The sequence below is a fragment of the Carcharhinus amblyrhynchos genome, chromosome 10 (genome assembly GCF_965287045.1).
Source record: "Carcharhinus amblyrhynchos chromosome 10, sCarAmb.v2.hapA, whole genome shotgun sequence".
NCBI lineage: Eukaryota > Metazoa > Chordata > Chondrichthyes > Carcharhiniformes > Carcharhinidae > Carcharhinus > Carcharhinus amblyrhynchos.
In genome coordinates, this window is record NC_137333.1 from 104364810 (window position 1) to 104390136 (window position 25327).

Consider the following 25327-nt stretch of genomic DNA (forward strand, 5'->3'; position numbering starts at 1 on the left):
CCTATCTTATCCATGCAACCGTCTAAATGCTTTTTAAAAGACAAATTGTACCCGCTTCTACTACTGCCTCTGGCAGCTTGTCCCAGACACTCTCCACTCTCTGTGGGGGGGGGAAAAAATTGCCCCTCTAGACTGTTTTGTATCTCTCCCTTCTCTCACCATATTGAAAGGCGAAACTAGTTCAATGGGCTGAATAGCCCACTCCTCCTTCCAACTCAACCAACTCAAGAACAGCTTCTTCCCTGCTGCTGTCAGACTTTTGAGTGGACCTACCTCGCGTTAAGTTGATCTTTCTCTACACCCTAGCTATGACTGTGACACTGCATTCTGCACCTTCTTTCCTTCTCTAATAAATGGTATGCTTTATCTGTATACCGCAAGAAACAATACTTTTCACTGTATACTGATACATGTGATAGTACATCAAATCAAAATCCCATTTATTCTGATCTTGTGCCCTGGTGTGCCTCACTGTGTATTGAGGTTATGTCTAGGTGGTATCTGCGTCAGGTTGTTTGTTCAAGTTGTTGACCTTCGCTGTTCTGACCTGGATTTAAGAGTTTTACCAAATGTGCCAACCCAGCAGTTGCACCAGATCCAGCTATTTCTCGAATGTGTCGAGCATATCCTGACCTCACCACCTTCTTGGCAAAATGTCCAGATGTTGATTCACTTCATCTCAGTGTATACCTCCTGTAGCTGTGCGTAAAACAAACTAAAGCTCTGAATGGAATGTTGGCAGGTAGATTCTGCTCCACTGATTAAACTTGCTCTTGGTGGAGCATGGCTTAGTGTTGTAATTCCAACACAGAATCAGGCCATTCAGCTCAACTGCCCTATGCTTGTATTCCTCACTCTTCCCACCTTGCCCCGTCTCACCCTAACATTATACTTCAACACACATTTTTCAGTGTCTGGGTTCTCTGTATTTAGTGTGAACACTGACTTCATATCTGTCTGAACACTGATATATGAAGTCACTGCAGTCAGTATCTTGGCCTGTTGTTTGTGATTTCATTTTATGAAGTCTCTGAATTATGTTTCCTCCTTCAGGTTACACGTTCATATGTTGAACGGACCCTTCCTGGCTTTGCTCTTCCCTGTCGTCAACACCAGATTGGTGAGTGTTTAGAATCATACAATCCCTACAGTGCAGAAGGAGGCCATTTGGTCCATCGAGTCTGCACCAACACTTATGCAGGCTTCCCCTGTAACCCCATTTATTTACCTCGCTAATCCCCAACCCCCCCCCCCCCCCCAAAATCCATATATCCTGGGACACTGAGGAGCAGTTTTGTCATGGCCAATCCGCCTAACCTGCACATCTTTGGAGTGTGGGAGGAAACTGGAGCACTCCGAGGAAACCCACGCAGACACGGAGAGAACGTGCAAACTCCACACAGAGTCACCCAAGGCCGGAATTGAACTTGGGTTCCCTGGTGCTAAGAGGCAGCAGTGCTAACCACTGAGCCACCATGCTGCCCCAATCAGGCAGACATAAAGAATGGCGTCTCCTGCAATGCAGCCATTGCTGTTACCTCCCAGAATGACTTTCTTGTGTCAGTCTGAAGCAGCAGCTGTACTCCAGCTTGATCTAATAGTTTCTTAACCGGCAGAAAGAGTGTTACCAAGTTGACACAAAACCAATGTCCAATTGAAGACAACAGCTGTTTCATGCTTAATATCCAAGAACTTGGAATTATAGAATGGAACAGCACAGAGGAAGAACATTCAGTCCATTCTGCCCATTTATCTGCTTTTCCTTATAGCCTTGTATTTTCCTTCCAGTATTCATCCATTTCCCTTTTGAAAGTTACTGTTGCATTTTCTGCTAACATTTCAGATAGCACATCCCAGATCACGTATCTCTGTGCAAAAGAAAAGTTTCTTCTTTTTCCCCCCTTTTTGACACCATCCTTGTGGCTAATCCTTTTGCCACTGTAAGCAGTTTCTTCTTATTCACTCTATCAAAAGCCTTCACTGATTTAGAACACCTCTATTAAATCTCCTCTCTGCTCAAGAGAGAACAAGCTCAGCTTCTCTAGTTTCTCTGCATTATGGATGTCCCTCATGTCTGACACCGTTGCAATAAATCTCCTCGATTCTAACCCTGCAGGATTTTATTGAAAACACAAGCATATTGCAAAAACTTTTCAACTTGCTGAACAATCCTGAGTGTGCCAATAATTACACTAGCAGCCATTTTAAGATAATCAGTTGAGCTCGTAATGTGGCTCATTTACGCTTGGTCAAGGCAAACATACATTCAGACACGGGCACCCGTTGTCTGTGTTCAAGCCTTGAATTACTCGGGAACCTGTCGTTCCATGGCAATGCCTCAGCCAATCAGCAGCCTTTTCTCATGCTGTATAAGTAGTGATTGTTTTAAAATTTGGAATTATTGAGTTTGCCCTGATGAGTGCAAGATGAAAAACTTCAGCGACATGCCTCTTTTCAGCAACATTCAAATTCTAAGGGATTTGTTCGGGTGTGTGCGATATTTCTCTAACTTATGTTGCCCTTACTTGCAGCTTCCATTCGAAACAGAGGTGTACTACGTTCAGCACTCCCTCATGTATGTCGTTCCCCTCTACCTGCTCAGCAAAGGTAATGAGTAAAACAGACCAGTCATGTAATGTAACCTCCTGATGCTGGAAAGAGAAAGACTTCTCAAATAGTGCCTTCTGCAACCTCAGGATCTATCAGAGGACTTGGCAGACAATAATGTATTTTGTTTTTGGAATCAGTTATGGTTGTAACGTAGGAAACCAGTTTTTGCACAGGAAGCTGCCACAAATAACAATGCGACGATGACCAGGTAATCTGTTCTTCATGAAGTTGGTTGAAGGATAAATATTAGCGAAGGCACCAAGGAGAACACCCCCCACCCCCAACTTCGCCAAATAAAATGTTGAGGGATCTTTTGTTTTTATTTAGCTATTAGTGTCACAAGTAGGCTTACATTAATACTTCAATGAAGTTACTGTGAAAATCCCTTAGTAGCCACACTCTGGTGCTTTTTGGATACTTTGAGGGAGAATTTAGCACAGCCATAATGCATCTAATCAGCACGTCTTTCCGACTGTGGGAGGAAACCAGAGCACCTGGAGAAAACCTACGCAGACGCAGGGAGAATGTGCAGAGTCTGCACAAACAGTGACCCAAGCCGGGAATCAAACCCGTGTCCCTGGCGTTGTAAGGCAGCAGAGCTAATCACTGTGCCACCATGCCACCCTGTAATACACCCATGAGAGGTAAACGGCATTTCTGCTTCGAGTCCCACCCAAATAAAAGGCACGCCTGACAGTGCAGCACTTCCTCTGTACTGGAGTGTAGGTCTAGATTACGGATTTGAACTTCGAGTGGGATTGGAACCCACGATTGTTGTTGTAATACAATGTGCAGGTTCAATTCACAGCTGTTGCATTTTATTCCAACCTTTCTGATGACGTTACAATCAATGTTTAAAGAAGCAATTAATCAACACCACGACATTCAATTTTTTTTAAGCAAAAAACTTTATTGTGTACATATAAAGATAAGTTTAACAAAGCAAGCGTCGGGCGGCATGGTGGCACGGTGGTTAGCACTGCTGCCTCAAAGCACCAGGAACCTGGGTTCAATTCCCAGCTTAGGTCACTGTCTGCGTGGAATCTGCATGTTCTCCTCGTGTCTGCATGGGCTTTCTCCAGGTGCTCCGGTTTCCTCCAAAAATGTTTAGGTTTAATGGCCATGACAAATTGCCCCTTAGTGTCCCAGAATGCATAGGTTAGAGGGATTAGCAGGGTAAATATGTGGGGATACGGGGATAGGCCCTGGGTGGGGTTGTGGTCGGTGCAGATTCAATGGGCCAAATGGTTGTCTTCTGCGCTGTAGGGATTCCATGGTTCTAAGCAGTGCAGACAAATCACAGTGTTAAAGACTGCTTTAACCTCAGTTCTACTTTTTCCACACCCTAACCCCAAGAGTTTTCACATCTTAAGAAATCTTGCACGTTCCTGGGATCAGCCCAAAAGTTACGTCACAACTCTGCAGAATTTAATTTAATTCTCCTTCGTATTCCAGTTTTTCACAAGCTACCAATTATGTGAGGGTCCTTCCATTAGCTTTTGATTAGCCGATTTACCCCCCAAAGACCTCACCACTTTGAAATTTTCAGCTCCTTGCCCTGCCTTTCGACGTGCATAGATTGCTTTTTCCCCGATCTGCTCCCACAACTCCTGCGGAGCTCTTCCCACACTAACTATTCAACCTGTTTCCTGCTACGAGGCATCGTGAGGATCACTGTGGATATCTCCCACTAGCTATAAGCTAGAGGCAAATCTTCCAGCTGAGTTTTCCTGAACTGAACTGTCTGCTTCTGTCAGAAAACACACACGCACACACAGATTAAACAAAAGAATCTTCGAACCAAGGCTCCACCTGAGTCACCATCTCCGTGGCAACATGGTTTGCTTTGGGATTATTTCTTAACATAAGAACATACAAAATACCAGGAATGTAAATTAATTCTTTTACCTTCAACAGAACTATTCAATTCTGCAACCCATGGGAATCATTTATATTTCTAATGGTTTTAGAATCACAATTGTTCCAGTTTACTTGGCTCTGTTAATGCTTAGAGATGGATTATTATTTTATAAAGTTTTTTTCACTATCAATTCTGACAATTTTATTCATGGGACATGGGCTTCGCTGGCTGGCCAACATTTATTGCCCATCCCTGGTTGCCCAAGGGCTGTTGAGAGCCAACCACGTTGCTGTGGCTTTGGAGTCACATGTAGGCCAAACCAGATAAGAACGGCAGATTTCCTTCCCTAAAGGACATTAGTGAACCGGATGGGTTTTTCCAACAATCGACAATGGTTTCATGGTCATCAGTAGATTCTTAATTCCAGCTATTTTTTTATTGAATTCAAATTCCACCATATTGCCATGGTGAGATTTGAACCCAGGTCCCCAGAACATTAGTTGAGTTCTGGATTAATAGTCTAGCGATAATATCATTAGACCATTGCCTCCCATAAACACAAGCAATCTTTTATGCACAATAAACCCAGGTTTGTTTGAGTTGCTTTTACATCAAGGTCACGTTTTTAACTGGTATCTCAATTCGACTTTTCTACTTTGATTCCTAAAACTAAAAGTTATTTTCTAAAACATACAAGCCATGAACCAAATTTTCACAACAGCATAAAAACCAATGGCCTATGCAGTTTTCTAAACCAATAAAAATCATCTGATGAATCCAATCTGCAGTAAACATCCCTCATGACCAAAGTGCGGATTAAATTCTCTCACATTGCACATTGGGATTTTCATTCAAAAGGTAGAAAAAAACAATTTTTAAATGATCAGCAACATAGAATCATAGAATCCTACAGCCATTCAGCCCATCGAGTCTGCACCAATCACAATCCCACCCAGGCCCTATCCCTATCACCCCATGTATTGACTCAGCTAATTCGCCTGAACTAAGGGCAAATTTAGCATGGCCAATCATCCACCTAACCTGCACATCTTTGGATAACTTAACAGCTTTAATGTAGAACAATGTTCCAAGATGCTTCATGGGGGTGTAATCTGGGGAAATTATTATTTAATTTATTATGATCACATATATTGGGATAAAGTGAAAAGTATTGTTTCTTGCGTGTCATATAGACGTTCATGGAGAAGGAAAGAGAGTGCAGAATGTAGTGTAGTCATAGCTTGGGTGTCGAGAAAGATCAGCGTAATGAGGTTGGTCCATTCAAATATCTGATGGCAGCAGGGAAGAATCTGTTCTTGAGTCGGTAAGTACGTCAGATGGTGTAGTGGTAATGTCATTAGTGATAATCCAGACGTCCAGGCGAATGCGCTGCGGGCGTATGGGTTCAAATTAAAATTCAATTCATAAAATCAGGAATATAAAGTTAGTCCCAGTAATGGTGACAATGAAACTATCATTAATTGTTGTAAAAACTCACCAGATTCACTAATGTATACAAATACTCGATATCTGTTTATGCATTACACTCATTCTAGGGCAAGCATTTCCTTAAGAAACCAAAAGATCCATGTGTGGCCTCACTGATGCACTGTCCAACTCTATTAAGAATGAGTGAGTCAGCAATCTGCATTACAAAGTACAAAAAACAGCACAGTACAGGAACAGGTTGTTCTGCCCTCCAAGCCTGCGCTGATCACACTTACCTATCTAAACTAACCACTTATATATCTGTATTCCCCATTTGTTCATGAGTCTATCAAGATAAGTCTTAAATGTGGCTAACGTAACTGCCTCAACCAAAAAAAACTTCCCCCTGCACATCTCCCCCTGTTTCCCCCTTATCTTGAACTTGTGTCCTCTTGTAATTGTCATTTCTGTCCTGGGAAAAATCTTCCAACTGTTCTATACCCCTCATAATTTTACAAACGTCTATCAGATCACCCTTCAGCTCCATCTTTCCAGGGAGAACAATCCCAGAGTATTCAAATTCTCCTCACAGCTAATACTCTCCATACCAGGCAACATCATAGTAAACTTTTTCTGAATTCTCTCCAAAGCTTCCATGTCCTCCTGGTAGTGTGGTGACCAGGATTGGACACAGTATTCCAAATGTGACCTAACCAATGTTTTATATAACTAACATTATTTGCCAACTTTTAGACTCGATGCCCTGTTCGATGAAGACAAGCATGCTGTATGCTTTCTTCACCACCTTTCCCACCTGTGCTGCCACTTCTAAGGATCTGTGGATTGTTATAAAAACCCATCCAGTTCACTGAAAGTCTTTTAGAGAAGGAAATCTGTCATCCTTACCCGGTCTGGCCCACATGGGACTTCAGACCCACAGCAATTGTTTGACTGCCCTTAGAAATGACCAAGCGTAACACTCAGTGGATTAGGGATGGGGAATAAATGTTGGCCCAGCCAGCGACACCCACACCCCGTGACAGAGTAAAGAGAGGAAAATAAAATCTGACTAAAATTTGCTACAGAACCAGTGAGGGAAATATTAGCTGATGAGACTCAAAAGGTTGGTGGGATTCAAGGAGTGTTTTAAAGGAGAAGAGAGAGGTTTATGGAGGAAATTCAGCAGGTAAAGGGCTTAGATGGCTGAAGGTGGAGCTAACAATGATAAAGTTACAGAAGCAGGGCGTGCCTCAGAGTCCAGCATCGAAGCAGTGTCAAAGTCTTTGAAGGTTATAGAATTGGCGGAGATTACAGAGAAGAGGAGTGGATGAGACCACAGAGGTCTCATAGCGAATAGTGAGGAGGAGTTCAATCAAAAACTGTAACCTGCTCTCCATTTTCCAGGTGTATACAGACCCGAGCCATTGGGAAACTTCTGGTGGCCGCTGCTAGCAACAGGCGTGCTATTTCTCTATCACTACACCATCCTTCAGACCCTGGGACTGGTGAGTACATTCACCAATCCACGGACGAGGCATTTCCATAGAGAAAGACGTACAGATATATCAGCCTAGGATCAGCTAGACTTGGGTATTGTAACTCAGGTGGGCCTTAGGAGGGAGGGGGAGTGAGGTGAAGGAAGGGGTGGTGGTCGAGGGAGTGCGACTGAGAGGAAAGCAAGCAAGAGGAGAGGGCGTGAGGGCAATGAGGATGGGGAGTGGTGCTGGCAAACAGGAAATTGACTGGTTAATGGGAGAACCTTCCACACACCTGACGAAGGAACACCATTTCCGAAAGCTTGTGAGATTACTATTAAATAAACTGGTTGGACTCTAACCTGGTGTTGTGAGACTTCTTACTGGGTTTACCCCAGTCCAATGCCGGCATCTTTTCGTAATGGGAGGGTGCACAGTCCAGATTGAAGGGGCAACACCGGGAGGATGGGAGAGGTGGTGGTTTTAGCAGCAGCTGATTCAACTGGCTACAAATTAACTTGTAACAAGGATGACCATTCCTGTACCTTCTAAATCCACATTTGACTGAAGATGTCTTCAAAAGTGTCATTCTCGTTGGCAGTCCTTTTAAGACTCCCATGCAGATGTGCTGCATCGGCTCTGCTCAGGGACCTTCTTGGTGGCTCCTTTATTTTCACGTGACCCGAGTTGCCCCATTTGATGTCTAACCCAATATGGCGGGCACAGATTTTCCTACCTTTTGGTTCCAGGGATGAAGGATTTTAGCTGTGAGGTTTGGGGTGGTTCTCCTTGGAACGACAGAGAGTGAGGGGAGATTTGATCGAGGTGGTCGAGATAATGACAGCATTGGACAAAGACAAGCTGTTCCCATTGGCTGATGGTGCGAGGCATCTTGAAGGGAATTGCTTGATAGGGCAGACGCAACACGGTTTCATTAAAGGGAAGTCGTGTCTGACAAATTTACTGGAGTTCTATGAGGATGTGTCTAGGGCGGTGGATAGAGGAGAGCCGGTGGATGTGGTCTTTCTGGATTTTCAGAAGGCGTTTGACAAGGTACCTCACAAGAGGTTATTGCAGAAGGTCAGAGGACATGGAGTTGGAGGTAGGGTGTTAGCGTGGATAGAGGATTGGTTGTCAAATAGGAGGCAGAGAGTGGGGGTCAATGGGTGCTATTCGGATTGGCGGTTGGTGACTAGTGGGGTGCCCCAGGGGTCGGTGCTGGGGCCTCAGCTATTTACCATTTATATAGATGATCTGGAGGAGGGAACCGAGTGTAGGGTGTCGAAATTTGCTGATGACACCAAGATTGGGGGAACGGCAAATTGTGCGGAGGGTGTGGAGAGTCTGCAGAAGGATCTAGATAGGCTGGGCGAATGGGCCAGGAAATGGCAAATGGAATTTAATGTTGGCAAGTGTGAGGTGGTCCACTTTGGTAGGAAGAATGGTAGGAAGGACTATTACTTACGTGGCGAAAAACTGCAGCAGGCGACAGTGCAGAGGGAGCTCGGGGTCCTTGTGCATGAGTCGCAAAAACCCAGCCTGCAGGTGCAGCAGGTGGTCAGGAAGGCGAATGGGATGCTGGCCTTCATAGCGAGGGGGATTGAATATAAAAGTAGGGAGGTCTTGCTGCAGCTGTATAGGGCATTGGTGAGGCCACAGCTGGAGTACTGTGTGCAGTTTTGGGCGCCGCACTTACGCAAGGATATTTTGGCCTTGGAGGGAGTGCAGAGGAGGTTTACTAGGCTGATACCGGAGTTGAGGGGGTTGAGCTATGAGGAGAGGCTGAATAAACTAGGCTTGTACTCGTTAGAGTTTAGAAGAATGAGGGGAGATCTCATTGAGACGTATAAGATGATGAATGGGATGGATAGGATAGAGGTGGAGAGACTCTTCCCGCTCAAAAAAGACAGTAGGACTAGGGGGCACAGCCTCAAGATAAAGGGGGGGCGGTTTAGAACGGAGTTGAGGAGGAACTTCTTCACTCAAAGGGTGGTGAATCTCTGGAATTCTCTGCCCGTTGAAGTGGTGGAGGCTGCCTCGCTAAATATTTTTAAGAAGCGGGTTGATGGGTTTTTGATAAGAGAGGGGATTAAGGGTTATGGGGAGAGGGCGGGAAAGTGGAACTGAGCCACGACAGATCAGCCATGATCTTATTGAATGGCGGGGCAGGCTCGAAGGGCCAGATGGCCTACTCCTGCTCCTATTTCTTATGTTCTTATGTTGAGACAGGTTTAAGGTTTTGAGGGAGAGTTACGGGGGGGGATGTGAGGGAGAATATTGTTACACAGCGAGTGGGAATGAGCTGAAACTTGCTGCCCTCGAGAAGGGGATGGAAGCAGAGATGATGAATGATTTCAAAAGGAAATTGGATGAGCTCTTGAGGGAAATAAACTTGTGGGGGCTACAGATATCTAGCAAGGTTGTGGGGTGTGTTGGATGAGACTGGACTGCTGTACTGAGAGCTGGGATTGACTCTTTGTGCTGTAATGTCTGACTCTGAATTGGACATTTGGCTCCTATTTTCTGACTGCAGAATAGCAGAACACCAGAGATTTTCTTGGTCATTGTGCATTGATTCAAGCTGGTCGAGTCCTGGGTCAAAGCTGTGGGTGCAAAAGCCTGAAGAATGACTTTGTTCCAGGTCGAAGTTCGAATGTCATCAGGAGGGAAAAGGTTAAAAACAATAATGAATCTGCCTCTCTTCAGAGATCAGAAACTTAGGAGTTAGTCTGCAACTCAACAATGGAGATTTGTTAATTGTCAGGTTTAAAAATATCACTCATGTATTAGAATATATTTCTGTACAAGTTTCTTAAAATAGAAGATTAATTACAGGAGAAATTGTGAGACAACCCCCACCGGAACCACAACAATTAGATTCCAGCAGGGATCACAGGGTGACAGTCAAGATCAGATTTTGAAATTTCCAGAAATTCACTGAGCCTCGATCAAGAAAGGACAGGTTAACGGGTCAGGTTTCAGCTTGCAGGAACCGCAGGAATCTAACTTCTACCTACCTTCCCTTTGTACCTTACTGCAGCTGTACAGGGCCTTGGTGAGGCCACACCTGGAGTATTGCGTGGAGTTTTGGTCTCCTTATCTAAAAAAGGATATTCTTGCCATCAAGGCAGTGCAGTGAAGGTTCACCAAGGCTGATTCCTGGGATGGCAGGATCGTCCTGTGAGGAGAGATTGAGTTTCTGGTCCTATGTTCACTGGAATTTAGAAGAATGAGAGGGGATTTAATTGAAATGTGTAAAATTCTAACAGGGCAGGACTGACTGGATGCAGAGATATTGTTTTCTTTGGCTGAGGGGGGGTGGGGTCTAGAACAAGGGTCACAGTATCAGGATAGAGGGCAGGTCATTTAGGATTGAGATGCAGAGAGACTTCTTCACTCAGAGGGTGTTGAACCTGTGGAATTCTTTGCCATGGAAAGCTGTGGAGGGCAAGTCACTGAATAGTTAAGAAGGAAATAGATAGGTTTCTAGACAATTAATGTGTTATGGGGTATGGGGAGAGCATGGGAGTGCGACGTTGAGATAAAGAATCAACCATGATCGTATTGAATGGTGGAGCAAGCTTGATGGGCCAAATGGCCTACTCCTGTACCTATTTTCAATGTTTCTACGGTGGGGTTTGTGCTGTTGAAAAAGGGAAGTGGGTGAGGTGGAGCAAAAGGGGATAGGTCAAAGGGCAGAAGCGATTAAATGGCAAAGATGTAAAAAAAAAAGCAAAGAGAAAGCTAATGGTTGTAGTAAATAAAGAAAGCCTTGGACCAGAGTAGGTGTTAATAGCAGAGTAAAAATCTGCATTCTGAATGCAAAAACTCGAGAACAAGTTATAGACCAGCATGGATGATGGGGGGGTCTTCAAAATGAAGTATAGAGTTCAGGCTCTGAAGTTGTCAAGCTCCATGCTGAATCTACAAGGATGTAAACTGTCTTAAGATGTGGTGCTCTTCCTCCAGTTTGTATTGAGCTTCACTGGAACATTGCAGCATGCCGAGGACAGAGTAGTCAGTGTGAGAGCTCGATGGTGAATTGAAACGGCAAGTGATCGGAGGGTCAGAGCCAGACTTGCAAAGGTGCTCCGCGAAGTGCCCACTCAGTCTCCTGACGTAGAGGAGGCTCCATTGTGAGCAGCAAACACAGAAAGAAGGACAAGTCAATTGCTGCTTCACCTGCAAGGAGTGTTTTGCACCTTGGGCAGTGGGGAAGGAGGTCAAGGGTCAGCTATTTCACCTCTTGTGATTTAATGGGAAGGTGCTGTGGGAAGGGAGTGAGCTGTTGGGGGTGATGGAGGATGGACCACGGTGACCCCGGAGGATGCTGGCGGGGCAGGAGAGGGGGTAGGTGTGTTTGGTGGTGGCATCATGTTGGAGAAATGGAGTTAACGTACCATGTTTCAATACAGTGGCAGACCAGGCCTGAGGGCTGAATGGCCTTCTGACCTATCAGTCTAATTGTAACTCCAGAAACTCTGGAAGTGGCTGTTGTGTGGGTTCAGTGGTTGCATGTTCCACTCCAGGGCCAAAAGTCATGGATTCGAGCCCTCCACTCGGAACTTGAACACAATCTAGGCTAACACTACAGTGCAATGCTAAGTAATTAAATTTAAGTTATTTATTTATTAGTCACAAGTAAGGCTTACATTAACACTGTAATGAAGTTACTGTGAAATTCCCCTAGTCTCCACATTCTGGCACCTGTTTGGGTCAATGCACCTAACCAGCATGTCTTTCAAAATGTGGGAGGAAACCGGAGCACCCGGAGGAAACCGATCCAGACATGGGGAGAACGTGCAGACTCCACACAGACAGTAACCCAAGCCAGGAATCAAACCCAGGTCCCTGGTGCTGTGAGGCAGCAGTGCTGACCACTGTGCCGCTTTGCTACCCAGGAAGAGAATAATCAGCTTCGAACACACTCGCTGCGCGCAGGGCTGGAACTTGCGCAGGGAAACCCCATTGGATTTCAAATCTAATGCCTTCACCATTCAGCCATCGCAGCTGTAAGGGGATGCGAGACTATTTGTGGATCTAATCAGATTTCAATCCCAAGTGCCTAATCGTTTATTCAAGTGGCTGTTAAAGTGGCCGTTGCATTGGTGACCTGGCCAGTGTTTCTCCCTCAGCTGCATGGCCATTCACCTTACTGTCAGCCGCTACTTAATCGGAAGGTTCCAGTTTCACGCCCATACAAGGATCGTGCTGTGTACAAACTGGCTGCCGTGTTTACAGTGATGACCATTTCAGAAAGGTACTTCATGTCACCCTCTGGTCATCCAAGGTGCTATATAAATGCAAGTCCAGGGAACACTACTGACCAACGACCCTGAGCTTTACTTACAAATGATGCCCTGGGACCTTTCTTTGCCCAGTGGATGGGGTAGGCAGAGCCTCAATTTAATGTCTCGCCTCAGAGACCACTCCTCCGACAATGCAGCACCCCCTCAGTACTGTCCTGGGGCTGTCAGTTTGCTGGAGGGGGTGTACTTAAACCCTCAAGATCTGCATGGAAACTAGAATCAGGAGCAGGCCATTCGGCCCTTCAAGTCTACTCCACCACTCGTTTGGATCATGGCTGATCGTCGAATTCAATATCCTGATTCCCTGTTCCTCCCATATCACTTGATCCCTTTAGCCTCAAATACTACACCTAATTTCTTCATGAAATCAGACAATGTTTTGGCCTCAACCACATTCAGCGCTAGTGAATTCTACACCTTCACCACTCTCTGGGTGAAGAAATTTCTCCTCACCTTAGTTCTAAAGGTTTATCCCTTATCCTCAAACTAGTTCTGGACTCCCCCACCATCAGGAACATTCTTTCTGAATCTACCCTGTCTAATCCTGTTGGAATTTCATACGTTTCTGACCGGGAGGCGAGAGGTCTAATCTGTGAGCCAAGGCGAACACCTTTAGGGCCAAGCTTCACGGGTCAATAGGAATGGAAGTTCCTAATCCTAATGGAACCATTTCAGCTAAAGATGAAAGGAGTCGTGAAATAAGCTCATGGGAAAAGATGACCGAAACGAGCAATATAAATGGGCTAAACAGAGTTAGGTTTGTTTCTGGAGAGCGAATTGAATGAGTAATTGGTGGTGTATTGCAGTTTACTCGGGAGTCCTAGTTGCTGTGGCAACATGTACTTTCATTCTTTCCATCACACGGCTGATCAGGAACCTCTCCCATTCTTACCGCCTGCCATTGGCAAGTGTTGGTAAGATTAACAATTTGATTCCCTACCTGTTTGGTTGTATTATAAACACACCTGTAGCCATCAGGTCCAGGGGTGGGACTTGGATCTACAGCTCCTGGCTCTGTGTACCATTGACTGCACCACAAGGCCTCCAGAATGAGTAGGCAGATTGCTGTAATATAAACAGAAGTTTCTGGGCCAAATTATCTCCCTCAAACACTTTTTAAAAATTCTTAAATACTGAATATTAAGTCCTTGGCTAAGCTCCAAAGAGAATCATAAAGTCATTCATCACAGCAAAAGACTGTTCAGTTGATAAAATCTGTCAGATCTTTGACTTATCTAATTAGTTCCATTACCCAGATCTTTCCCCACAGCCCTGTACATTACAGCAATTCAACTTGTAACACAATTCCCCTCTTGAAAGCTATTATTAAATCTACTTTCAACATTTCGTACAGTGGCACAGTAGCAAAACCCTGTATTTATCAATGACCTTAAGTCTGTATCCTCTAGATTTCATTTTATTCATTCATAGGATGTGGGCTTCGCTGGCTGGGTCAGCATTTATTGCCCATCCCTAATTGCACCTTGAGAAGGTAATGGTGAGCTGCTGCAGTCCATGTAGTGTAGGTACATCCACAGTGCTGTTAAGGAGGGAATTCCAGGATTTTGACCCAGCGACAGTGAAAGAACAACAGTATATTTCTAAGTCGGGATGGTGAATGATTTGGAGAGGACCTCCAAGTGCTGGTGTTCCCATATGTCTGCTGCCCTGATCTGTCTAGATGGTAGCAGTCACGGGTTTGGAAGGTGCTGCCTCAGGAACCTTGGTGAGTTGCTGCAGTGCTTTTTGTAGATGGTGCAAACAGTTGCTACCATCCAGCATGGGTGGAAGGAGTGAATGGCACCTCATCCACAAACAATCAAGTGGGGCTGTTTTGTCCTGAATGATGTGGGGCTTCTTGGGTGTTATTGGAGCTGCACTCATCCAGGCAAATGGGGAATATTCCATCACACTCATGACTGCCTTGTAGATGGTGCAGAGGCTTTGGGGGTGTGGGGGGGTGGGGGGGGGGGGGGGAGGTGGGTGCGGTGGTGTCAGGAGTTGAGTTACTCACTACAGGATTCCTAGTCTCTGCCCAGCTCTGGTAGCCACCATTTTTATATGACTGGGTCCAGTTCAGTATCAGGTCAGTAATAACCCCCAGGGTGTTCATTGAATGACAATAGGAGATGGTTAGATCCTCTCTTGTGAGGGATGGTCATTGTGTGGTGCGAATGTTAGTTGGCACTTGTCAGACCAAGCCTGGATTTTTATCCAGATCTTGCTGCATTTTGGACATGGGCTGCTTCAGCCAAGTCTCCGGTTGGTGTGAACAGCTTCTTATTTATTCTATGAAACCCACTTATCATTTTGAACTTGTCTAACACATCTTCCTTTGACCTGCTCCACTCCAAAGAGATCAATCCAAGCTTTTCCAGTTTCTCTACATAACCCAAGACCCTCATCCATGGAACCATTTAAGAAAATGTCTTCCGCACACACTCCAAGACAATGACTTCCTTTTCCTATAATGTGGGGGACTCAGAATCAGACACAGTTCTCCAGCTGAAGTCTAATTTGTGGTTTATAAAGGTTTAGCACAGCTGCCTAGTTAGTTGTGATCTAGACCTCTATTAAAGGACCCCCCATTTTTTTTCATCTTTGGGACATGGGTGTCACTGGCTGAGCCAGCATTTATTGCCCATTCCTAGTTAACTGAGGGCAATTGAGAGTCAACCACATTGCTGTGGCTCTGCGGGTACGTGTAGGCCAGACTGGGTAAGGACGGCAGATTTCCTTCCCTAAAGGGACATCAGTGAACCAGATGGGTTTTTCTGACAATCAGCAATGGTTTCACGGTCATCAGTAGATTAATTCCAGATATTTTTTATTGATTTCAAATTCCACCATCTGCCGTGGTGGGATTCGAACCCGGGTCCCCAGAACGTGAGTTGAGTTTCTGGATTAATAGTCTAGTGATAATACCACTAGGCTATCATCTAGTCATATTATCTGTTTAAAAGCAGCCTTTTCAACTGATCTGCCAAGATTCAAAGATTGTGCATCCTAGCTCCAGTTTTTTGCTTCCTGCACCCCTTTAAAATTAGTTTCAGTTGCCTCTTAATATTCTTCCTTCCAAATGAGCCACCACATTAATCAAGAACTTTATTTTTTGTCATTTCTATAGCTCACGGCGGTGAATTTGAATAGCATGCTCTGCCCTGCTGTCTCAGACCCTTTCCACGGACCCTTCTATCGGATGTGGGCATCTGTCCACCAAACTGCACTGCTGCTGGTACACGGGAAGCTGCTCATTCTCCTCTCTTACGCCCTGTCGGTGCTGAGCCGTCATCTCTTCAACATCAAGCAGCGACCTTTACAGAAACTGGACTGAGCGATGCCCCCACTGCAAGAGTTAGCTCAGCAACACAGGTTAGCACGTCCGGAGATTAGAGGAATGAGGCCACAGAGGCATAATAAGGTAACCACAGAACAACCATAAAACTAGATGGAAGCGGCTTCCTGTAAAAATGGAAAAGAGTGAAGAGAATTCTGCACCGTCAGACAGGGCTTTGGTAGAACATTGTGTTGGGCACCTGGAAATTTCTTGCTACATCCACCAACCAAAGCAAATAATTGGATTGTAGATTTTTGGCATCAGCTGTACCCATAAGCATTCAGACAAAATTAATTGAAAAATTAGCCTCAATAAACTGAACACTGTGACTGAAAACCATCTCTCCCATTGGCTCCTGTTTTCAAAACTGGCCAATGTTCTGGGAAGGACAAAGGAAATGCTTCAAAAGACATTCTGATGCTCTCCTCAAAGTGCAGAACCATTGACATTGATGCCTAGGGAGAGCTTGCTACCAATCATTCCGAATGACCTCAACTTGTCCATCTAGCTGCATCGCGCTCTTCGTAATGAGACAGAGAAAGAAAGCAAATCCTGCATTCCAAACTCAGCTACCTCACAGCACGGCCCGCCCTCTGTGCCCAAAGAGCTACAGGTTGAGAGTTGGCCTGTTCAGTCACAAAAAGACCCAAGACAGAAAGTCACAACCCTGAGTGGACATTGTCCTGTAATGAAGATGGGGACGCAAGTAGTGTATCAGCACTGGGCGCGATGAATCCAGAGTTTCATGCAGACAAGAAAACCTGTCAATGACCACGTGCGTGCCTCTCTGATCAAATTTGGCACCAAAGTGGCCTCATGGCAACACTGTCCCTGTTTTTATGGAACGCTCGTAAATGAGAATAGCTGAATATCTGAAGCAAGTGTCAGGTGGTTCACTGTCTAAGAGAGATGAAGTTTTACAGAGTTTGGAGAGGAAGCCAGGTCACAAATAACCTTCTCATCCCTAGAGATGGGAGGAGGGAAAGCTTTCATCTCATTATGTTAGCTAATGGTTTTTCCGGAGTTGGACTTTGTCCAGGAAGTTGAGAAGATATCACACAGGAAGAGATTTTGTGGAGTTAAGATATCCGGCACCAGAATCTGAATTGCCTTACAATCAACAGCTTAAAATCCAGATCAGACCAACATGGTGAAAGCTTGCTGCTTCTGCTCTCTGTGACTGTCCTCTATGGCTTGTCTTTAGCTGGTTCCAGGCAGTAACAAGTATTTAAATTGTGCCTTCAACCCAATGTCCCATCACAGGACCATTATAACACAGTTTGAGCCACATAATGAGATAATAGATCAGATGACCAAAGGCTTGGTGAGAGACAGAGGTTTCAGGAGTTGTCTTCAAGGCAAAAGTGAAGTAAAGAACCCAAGAGGAAAATTCCAGAACTTCAAGCCTAAGGAACTGAGGGTTTGACTAACAATAGTGGAACAATGCTGTTTTGGGACCAGGATTACAGGAGTGCGGATATTTCAGTAGGGATTATGGTGTTTGAGGAAAGTCACAGTGAGAGGGAGGGGCAAAGCCACAGAGATCTGGATAGAAGGATGAGAATTTTGAAGTTGAGATGTTTCTTGACTTGGAGCCAGTGTGGTTTGGCACATATGGGGTTGAGAGGGGAACAGGATAACCAGTGTTCCATGTGGCATTAAGTCCCAAATTTGACATCCATTTGGAATTACATAAAATGGTTAGTGTGAGAGACAAAAACATCATATTTATATAGTAGAGGTTATTCAAGCATTTGGATTTGGAAGCAGATTAGGCACAGCTTTAATAAAATCAGAATGTGCTGGCTATACTCCACATTTGTAGAGAGATGATATCAAGCCAGATTTTCATGGAGCTGTGGCTATAATGCAGACCTTTAAAAATGGTAGACGGGACCTCTGTCTGGAAGCTTGGCCGATTTGTGGCAGATCCTACTCTTGCTGGTAAGGGAGGGTGTGGTGGGGCATGACTTACCTGCGGGAAATCTGAATTCAGCAGAGCCATTTGATTGTCATGCTGAGCTCAAACAGGCCCCCTTTTGGCTCAGGCCTTAGTGTGCAGTATGGAGGTCACAAATAATGGAGTACATGTAAATACTGTTGAAGGGTGGTAAGGTCTGTTTAAATACAATGATGTAAAGAGTTTTAAATCCCCTGCTCATTAAAGATGAAAATAAAGAGGCTGAAGCTGTAAATCAAGAGTGTTTTTAAAAAATGCCTTCTGCTGGACTGTTATGATTGACAGGCCATCCAGTGTAGTTTTGAAAAAATATCACTTGGCTGTGCAGATTCTTTTACATCTCTGCAAGAGGTATTATTATGCCATCATGTTTGTTTGGCTGAGTTCCAAAAGCAACAAGGGGTCCTGAGTTCAGAGTTTGAAGAGGCTGTTAAAGGATTAGCTTTGTCAGATCTGAATAAAAATTTGGTTTTATAAAGAATTGAGATTTCAAAATTTTGAAAGTGTTTCTAGAATGATATTTTTTTCACTCTCATTGTGTGGAAGTGAGAGCAATATTCAGTTGTTATTTTTTTCATCTCCACATGGTATCTGTGGTCTGACTATGGTGAAGATGGAAGTGGAATGGGAGGAGATGGAGGTGCTAATGAGGGGCCAAGGGAATGGGTGACACAAGTTGACATGGAGGTGGCATAAGGTGTGGCATTGGGAGTAAGGGAGTATGGCAGTGGGATGGGAGTGAGAGTGCTTACTAACTGGAGTAAGTTCCACAGAATGAAGGTAAGCCTTCTAACCAGCCTGTTCCAGCATCCGTCTGTCCCATACCACCCAGATTCTATTATCTGGGGGCAGTGGGCCAATTCTATCCTGCCCCTGACTTTCCATGGAAAATCTGATCTAATGGGGTCCTCAAAATAGAGGAGGGTCTGTCAAGTCAGAAAATTCCCCCAAAGCTCCAGTAGAGCAACTCAGCCCAGAAAATCATTGTAGCACAGAAAGAGGCCATTCGGCCCACCAGGTCTACATTTTGCACAATTGACAAGAGTCCTCGGTTTGGGTGGACTCGGGCTTGGGGAAAGGGATTGACTTAAGGCATGAGGGATGACCCAGACCTTGCCTTCCTGTCACTCTGATCTATGGCTCTCTAGGTGTGGGTGGGATTGTTATCAGTGTAGGCTCAATGGGCCAAATGGTCATGTTCTGCGCTGTAGGGGTTCTGTTATTCTGTCATCCCTCAGCTTTGTTTTTACGAGGGTCTGTTGATCCTTTCCTGATATCATACCCTCACCTTTCCCATCACTGTAAATGTTTACTGCACTTTGTCTCGGAGCGGCATATTGGTTAGTGCTGTCCCTTACAGCGCCAGGGACACGGGTTCGATTGTCGGCTGTGTAGCGTTTGCATGGGTTTCCTTCGGGTGCTCCGGTTTCCTCCCACAGTCTGAAAGGCATGCTGGTTAAGAGCATTGACCATGCTAAATTCTCCCTCAGTGTACCTGAACAGAGTGTGGCAACTTGGGGATTTTCACAAGGTTTTCGATGCTTGACCCTCTGAATCAGAGTGCGTCTCGAGTCACATGGTGTTTTTGATTCTGTTGGACATTGACACTGGTACAGGAGTGAATTATTACACAGCAGAGCAGAGCAGCCGTGGCTCTGGGTTTACTCTAACTTCGAATGGGTAACATTAGTCCGCTGTTGTAATAACCACTTATCATGATCTTTTTAACTTGTGCTGTCTCCTATCCAAAGTGGCTTCATCAGTTAGAGTTTGGGTATTAGTATTTCAGCAGAATTATCAATAATAATACTGATTTTCTTCTGTAAAATTGTTAGTGCTGAGTGTTCTGTATTTTATAACAAAAACATACAGTTGGAATTACAATAAAACCATCAATGTGCTGCAGAATTTAAAGAATTCTTTCATGGGATGTGGGTGCTTGGCTTGGCCAGCATTTATCACCCTTGAGAAGGTGGTGGTGAGCCATGCCTTTGGCTGCAGTCCATGTGGTGTAGGTACACTCAGTGCTGTTAGGGGGGAGTTCCAGGATTTTGACCCAGCAACAAAGAAGGAACGGTGATATATTTTTAAGTCAGGATGGTGAGTGGTTGGGACGTGACCTTCCAGTTCAGGTGCATCTGCTGCCCTGGTCCCTCCTAGATGGTGGAGGTTGCAGGTTTGGAAGGTGCTGTCTAAGGAGCCTTGGTGCGTTTGCTGCATCTCGGAACAATCTTCCTTTTCAAACGTTGTTTAAGAAGGGTGCCAGGCAAAAGGCGGGGAATTATAGGCCGGTTAGTTTAACGTCTGTGGTAGGTAAAATGTTAGAATCCATCATTAAGGAGGAAATTGCGAGGCATCTTGAAGGGAATTGCTTGATACAGCAGACGCAGCACGGTTTCATTAAAGGGAAGTCGTGTCTGACAAATTTACTGGAGTTCTATGAGGATGTGTCTAGGGCGGTGGATAGAGGAGAGCCAGTGGATGTGGTCTTTCTGGATTTTCAGAAGGCGTTTGACAAAGTACCTCAAGAGGTTATTGCAGAAGGTCGAGGGACATGGAGTTGGGGATAGGGTGTTAGCGTTGATAGAGGATTGGTTGTCAAATAGGAGGCAGAGAGTGGGGGTCAACGGGTGCTATTCGGATTGGCGGTTGGTGACTAGTGGAGTGCCCCAGGGGTCGGTGCTGGGGCCTCAGCTTTTTACCATTTATATAGATGATCTGGAGGAGGGAACCGAGTGTAGGGTGTCGAAATTTGCTGATGACACCAAGATTGAGGGAACGGCAAATTGTGCGGAGGGTGTGGAGAGTCTGCAGAAGGATCTAGATAGGCTGGGCGAATGGGCCAGGAAATGGCAAATGGAATTTAATGTTGGCAAGTGTGAGGTGGTCCACTTTGGTAGGAATAATGGTAGGAAGGACTATTACTTACATGGCGAAAAACTGCAGCAGGCGACGGTGCAGAGGGACCTCGGGGTCCTTGTGCATGAGTCGCAAAAACCCAGCTTGCAGGTGCAGCATGTGGTCAGGAAGGCGAATGGGATGCTGGTCTTCATAGTGAGGGGGATTGAATATAAAAGTAGGGAGGTCTTGCTGTAGCTGTATAGGGCATTGGTGAGGCCGCAGCTGGAGTACTGTGTGCAGTTTTGGGCGCCGCACCTGCGCAAAGATATTTTGGCCTTGGAGGGAGTGCAGAGGAGGTTTACTAGGCTGATACCGGAGTTGAGGGGGTTGAGCTATGAGGAGAGGCTGAATAAACTAGGCTTGTACTCGTTAGAGTTTAGAAGAATGAGGGGAGATCTCATTGAGACATATAAGATGATGAATGGGATGGATAGGATAGAGGTGGAGAGACTCTTCCCGCTGAAAAAAGACAGTAGGACTAGGGGGCACAGCCTCAAGATAAAGGGGGGGCGGTTTAGAACGGAGTTGAGGAGGAACTTCTTCACTCAAAGGGTGGTGAATCTCTGGAATTCTCTGCCCGTTGAAGTGGTGGAGGCTGCCTCGCTAAATATTTTTAAGACGTGGGTTGATGGGTTTTTGATAAGAGAGGGGATTAAGGGTTATGGGGAGAGGGCGGGAAAGTGGAACTGAGCCACGACAGATCAGCCATGATCTTATTGAATGGCGGGGCAGGCTCGAAGGGCTAGATGGCCTACTCCTGCTCCTATTTCTTATGTTCTTAAACTTTAGAATCATGCAGCGCAGAAGAGTCCCTTCAGGCCATTGAGTCTGCACTGACACATTAGACACACCTGAATTCTCACCTAATCCAATCTGCCAGCACTTGGCCCGTAGCCCTGAATGTTGTAACTTGGCCCGTAGCCCTGAATGTTATGATGTGGCAAGTGCTGATCCAGATTCTTTTTAAAGGATGAGGCATCCTGCCTCTGCCACCACCCCTCCCCTCCCCTCCTCCCCCACCTCCCCTACCCAGGCAGCACATTCCAGACCTTCATCATCCACAGTCCAGACCTTCATCATCCTATGGGTAAAAAGAATTTTCTTCAAATCCCTCCAAACCTCCTGCCTCTCACCTTGAACCTATGTCACCTTGTGACTGACCTGTCAACTAAAGGGACCAGATGCTACTTATCCACTCTGTCCATGTCCCTTTGAATTGTCAAATCTGTTTCTTTCCCAGTGGAAGCCCAACACAGGTGAGGAATGACAAGAGCTGCAATTGCAGCTCATTTGAAGATATTCTTCGGAATTCTCTACCTCCAAAGGCCATTGAACATATTCAAGACATACTGATAGACTTCTAAATAGTGAAGATATCAAGGGATTACGTGGCTAGATTGGGAAAATTGTGTTGACTTAGAAGAGTTGCCGTGGTCGAATTGAATGGTCAGCCTGTCTCGAGGGGCCAATTAGGAACCGGACTGCAATGGGTAGAGATTTCTCTACCTATATGTAAGAACCAGGAGCAGGAGTAGGCCATCTGGCCCCTTGAGCCTGCTCTGTCATTCAATAAGATCTTTCCACTTACCTGCCTGCTCACCAAAACCCTAAGCTCATTTACAGTTCAAAAATTTATTGATGCTAAAGAGTTGCAGATTGTTGGAATTCTCTGCTCCAGAGTGTTGTGGATGTTCCATTGTTGAGTTTTTTTTTCAAGGTGGAGATCAAGAATTTTTGATCCATTTTGAGAAGGCCCCTTAGTGTCAGGGGAACTAGCATGGGGTTGTGGGGATAGGGCCTGAGTGGAATTATGGTCGCTGCAGACATGATGGGCCAAATGGCCTCCTTCTGCACTGTAGGATTCTATGATTCCAAAAATCATGGTGGCAGCTGTTAAAATGCTGATCTTCAGTGCAGAGTGCCATAGACCTTTCATTTTTATTCTGTAAATTAGGGAGACCTGTGCTTTGCAATGTTTGCAATTATCTGTGGACTGAACTATTCATTATATTTTCTTTTTAATTTTAATGACTGTAACCATGTAATCAAGACTTATTCTCATCATCGCAACACAACAGCTGCCACCATGAGTTTTCAATAAACCAAATATTTATCCATTTGCCTGCCTTGGGCTCTAAACAGCTGAAGAGAGTTCCTTGAGCTTAGCCAGTTTCTTGTTCTCCACCCACAAATCAAACTGCAAATCTGAAAAATTCTCCAGAAGAGAAAACACCATCAAATCCTTTTGTACAGAAAAAGTGGAAAGAAAAATCAGATTCAATATGCAGCCAACAAAATACTGCAGAGCAGCTAGTGTAAGAGTTAGGTAAGTGAAAAGGTTAATGAAATGCTAGCCTGTGATCTGGACCACAAAGGGAGGAAGATACATTCCAGCTGTGTAAAAGGTAAAGTCGCCATAGTCCCAGCTGCTCACAGGCCATGACCACTGACCTTTTATTCAATTCCTGTTCACTGCAGGCGGTGACTATCAGCTACAGCACTGTTGTCAGAGCTATGTTCCTGTGTGAACAGCAATGGGATATTCTCCTTTACCTGGATAGGTGCAGCTCCAACAACACTGAAAATGCTTGACGTTACCTCGCCCATTTGATCAGAATTCCACCATTCGCTTCTTCCACCACCAATGTGCACTGTCTGCATTGCAGCAACTCACCTAGGCTCCTTAGGCAACACCTTCCAAACTCATGACCTCTACCACCTAGGACAAGAGCAGCAGACACATGGGGAACACCACCATCAGCAAGTTCCTCTCCAAGCAACTCATCATCCTGACTGGGAAATATATTGCTGTTCCTTTGCAGTCACTAGGCCAAAATCCTAACAGTGAAAGGCTCCAGTTCCAGCTCTGCAATTTGTAATTGGTGGGAATTTGGGTCTTTACCTGTGTAGTGAGGCTCAGTTTCTGCATGACTGAGGTCTCAATTATTATTGTTCCCAATGCTGTCACCTCTACATTTGGAAGGCTAAAGGCAGACTGTGTGACTGCTCTGTAAACACTTTCACTCAGTCAGTAAGCATGATGCCAAGCTTTCTACCACTTGCCATTTCCATTCACCATCTTACTCTCACGCTCTCAGTTTTGACCTTGTCCTGTCGTGAAACCCAATGCAAATTGGAGGAAGAGCACATTATCTTTCCAACTAGGTACGTTACAATTTTCTGGACTCAATGCTGAATTTAACAACTTCGGATAATGAACTCTGTCCCATCTTGATCCCACCCTCTGGCTAGTCTGCACCTTGTCGTCATGTCTTTGTTTTCCGACAGCAGTGACCCTTTTTCTGTAATGAACATATTCTGCTATTTTGTTTGCATACAGTGCTGACCTTCAATCTGCTATTATACAGGTCTTAAATACTATCATTACCGCACTCTGTGTTCTATGACATCCTGTCACGTGATTGCTCCTGACCTTTTATTTCACTCCACCTCCTCTGGCCCCTTTTCCATTTCCAACAGCGTAAAACCCATCAAATTTCCACCTCCCTCCGTTTTTGAAGACGTGGGATGTTAACTCTGTTTCTCTCTGTGCAGATGCTGCCGGATCTCCTGATTTTTCTGCTTTTATCTCAATTGTTACTTTCTGGTTTTGGAACTCACTAAGTCCAGGGTTCACAATGCTTTATGAACTGTTTTGTTAGCCTGTCCTATCACCTTGGATGATTTATGCACAAACACTCCCAAGGCTCTCGCATTTTGCACGCACTTCAAAATGACGGCATTTCTGGGGCTTTGACTGAGTGACACGAGGTGATGCTTTTATGCAACCTGTCGGGCATCCCTCAGCACGGCTGGAAAATAAGAGTTGCTTTCCTATGGTCAGCAATATGCATGAATAACAAAAGCCTTACGCAAACACGGGTGCCAATTAATGACTGCCAACCCAGAACCCAATTAAACTCCTTTATTGCCAACACAATCCCAGTATCATCGCTCTAATGCTGGTAACCAGCCATAAGAATGAAGTTGTTTATTTTTAATAAATCAGCTCCATTCAACTCTAAAATCTAATGGCCACAAATATTCCTGACAACCTAGCAACTAATTATAACTGGGTAGCACGGTGGCACAATGATTAGCGCTGTTGCCTCACAGCGCCAGGGATCCAGGATCGATTCCAGTCTTGGGTGACTCTGTGGAGTTTACAAGTTCTCCCTGTGTGGGTTTCCTCCGGACGCTTTGGCTTCCTCCCACAGTCCAAAAGACATGCTGGTTAGGTGCATTGGCTGCGCTAAATTGCCCCTTAGTCTCAGGGGGATTAAGTAGGGTAAATACATGAGGTTGTGGGGGTAGGGCCTGGTGGGGATTGTGGCCGTGCAGACATGATGGGCCAAATGGCCTCCTTCTGCACTGCAGGATTCTATGATTCGATTAAACATCGCATCAACAACTTATTACCCACATCACTCCCTATCTCTGTAGCTT

General features: G+C 45.1%; 1 protein-coding gene across 1 annotated transcript in view; it reads left to right on the plus strand.

Annotated features, from left to right (window-relative positions):
- Window positions 1-19888, plus strand: part of LOC145349233 (transmembrane protein 164-like) — a 52754-nt gene extending 32866 nt beyond the window's left edge. Inside the window, exons 3-6 of the mRNA XM_080197707.1 lie at window positions 1054-1120; window positions 2532-2607; window positions 7304-7404; window positions 15811-19888. Of these exons, the coding sequence (XP_080053833.1) occupies window positions 1054-1120; window positions 2532-2607; window positions 7304-7404; window positions 15811-16017 (451 nt within the window). The 3' untranslated portion in view covers window positions 16018-19888. The remainder of the gene's footprint in view (window positions 1-1053; window positions 1121-2531; window positions 2608-7303; window positions 7405-15810) is intronic.
- Window positions 19889-25327: the final 5439 nt, after the last annotated feature.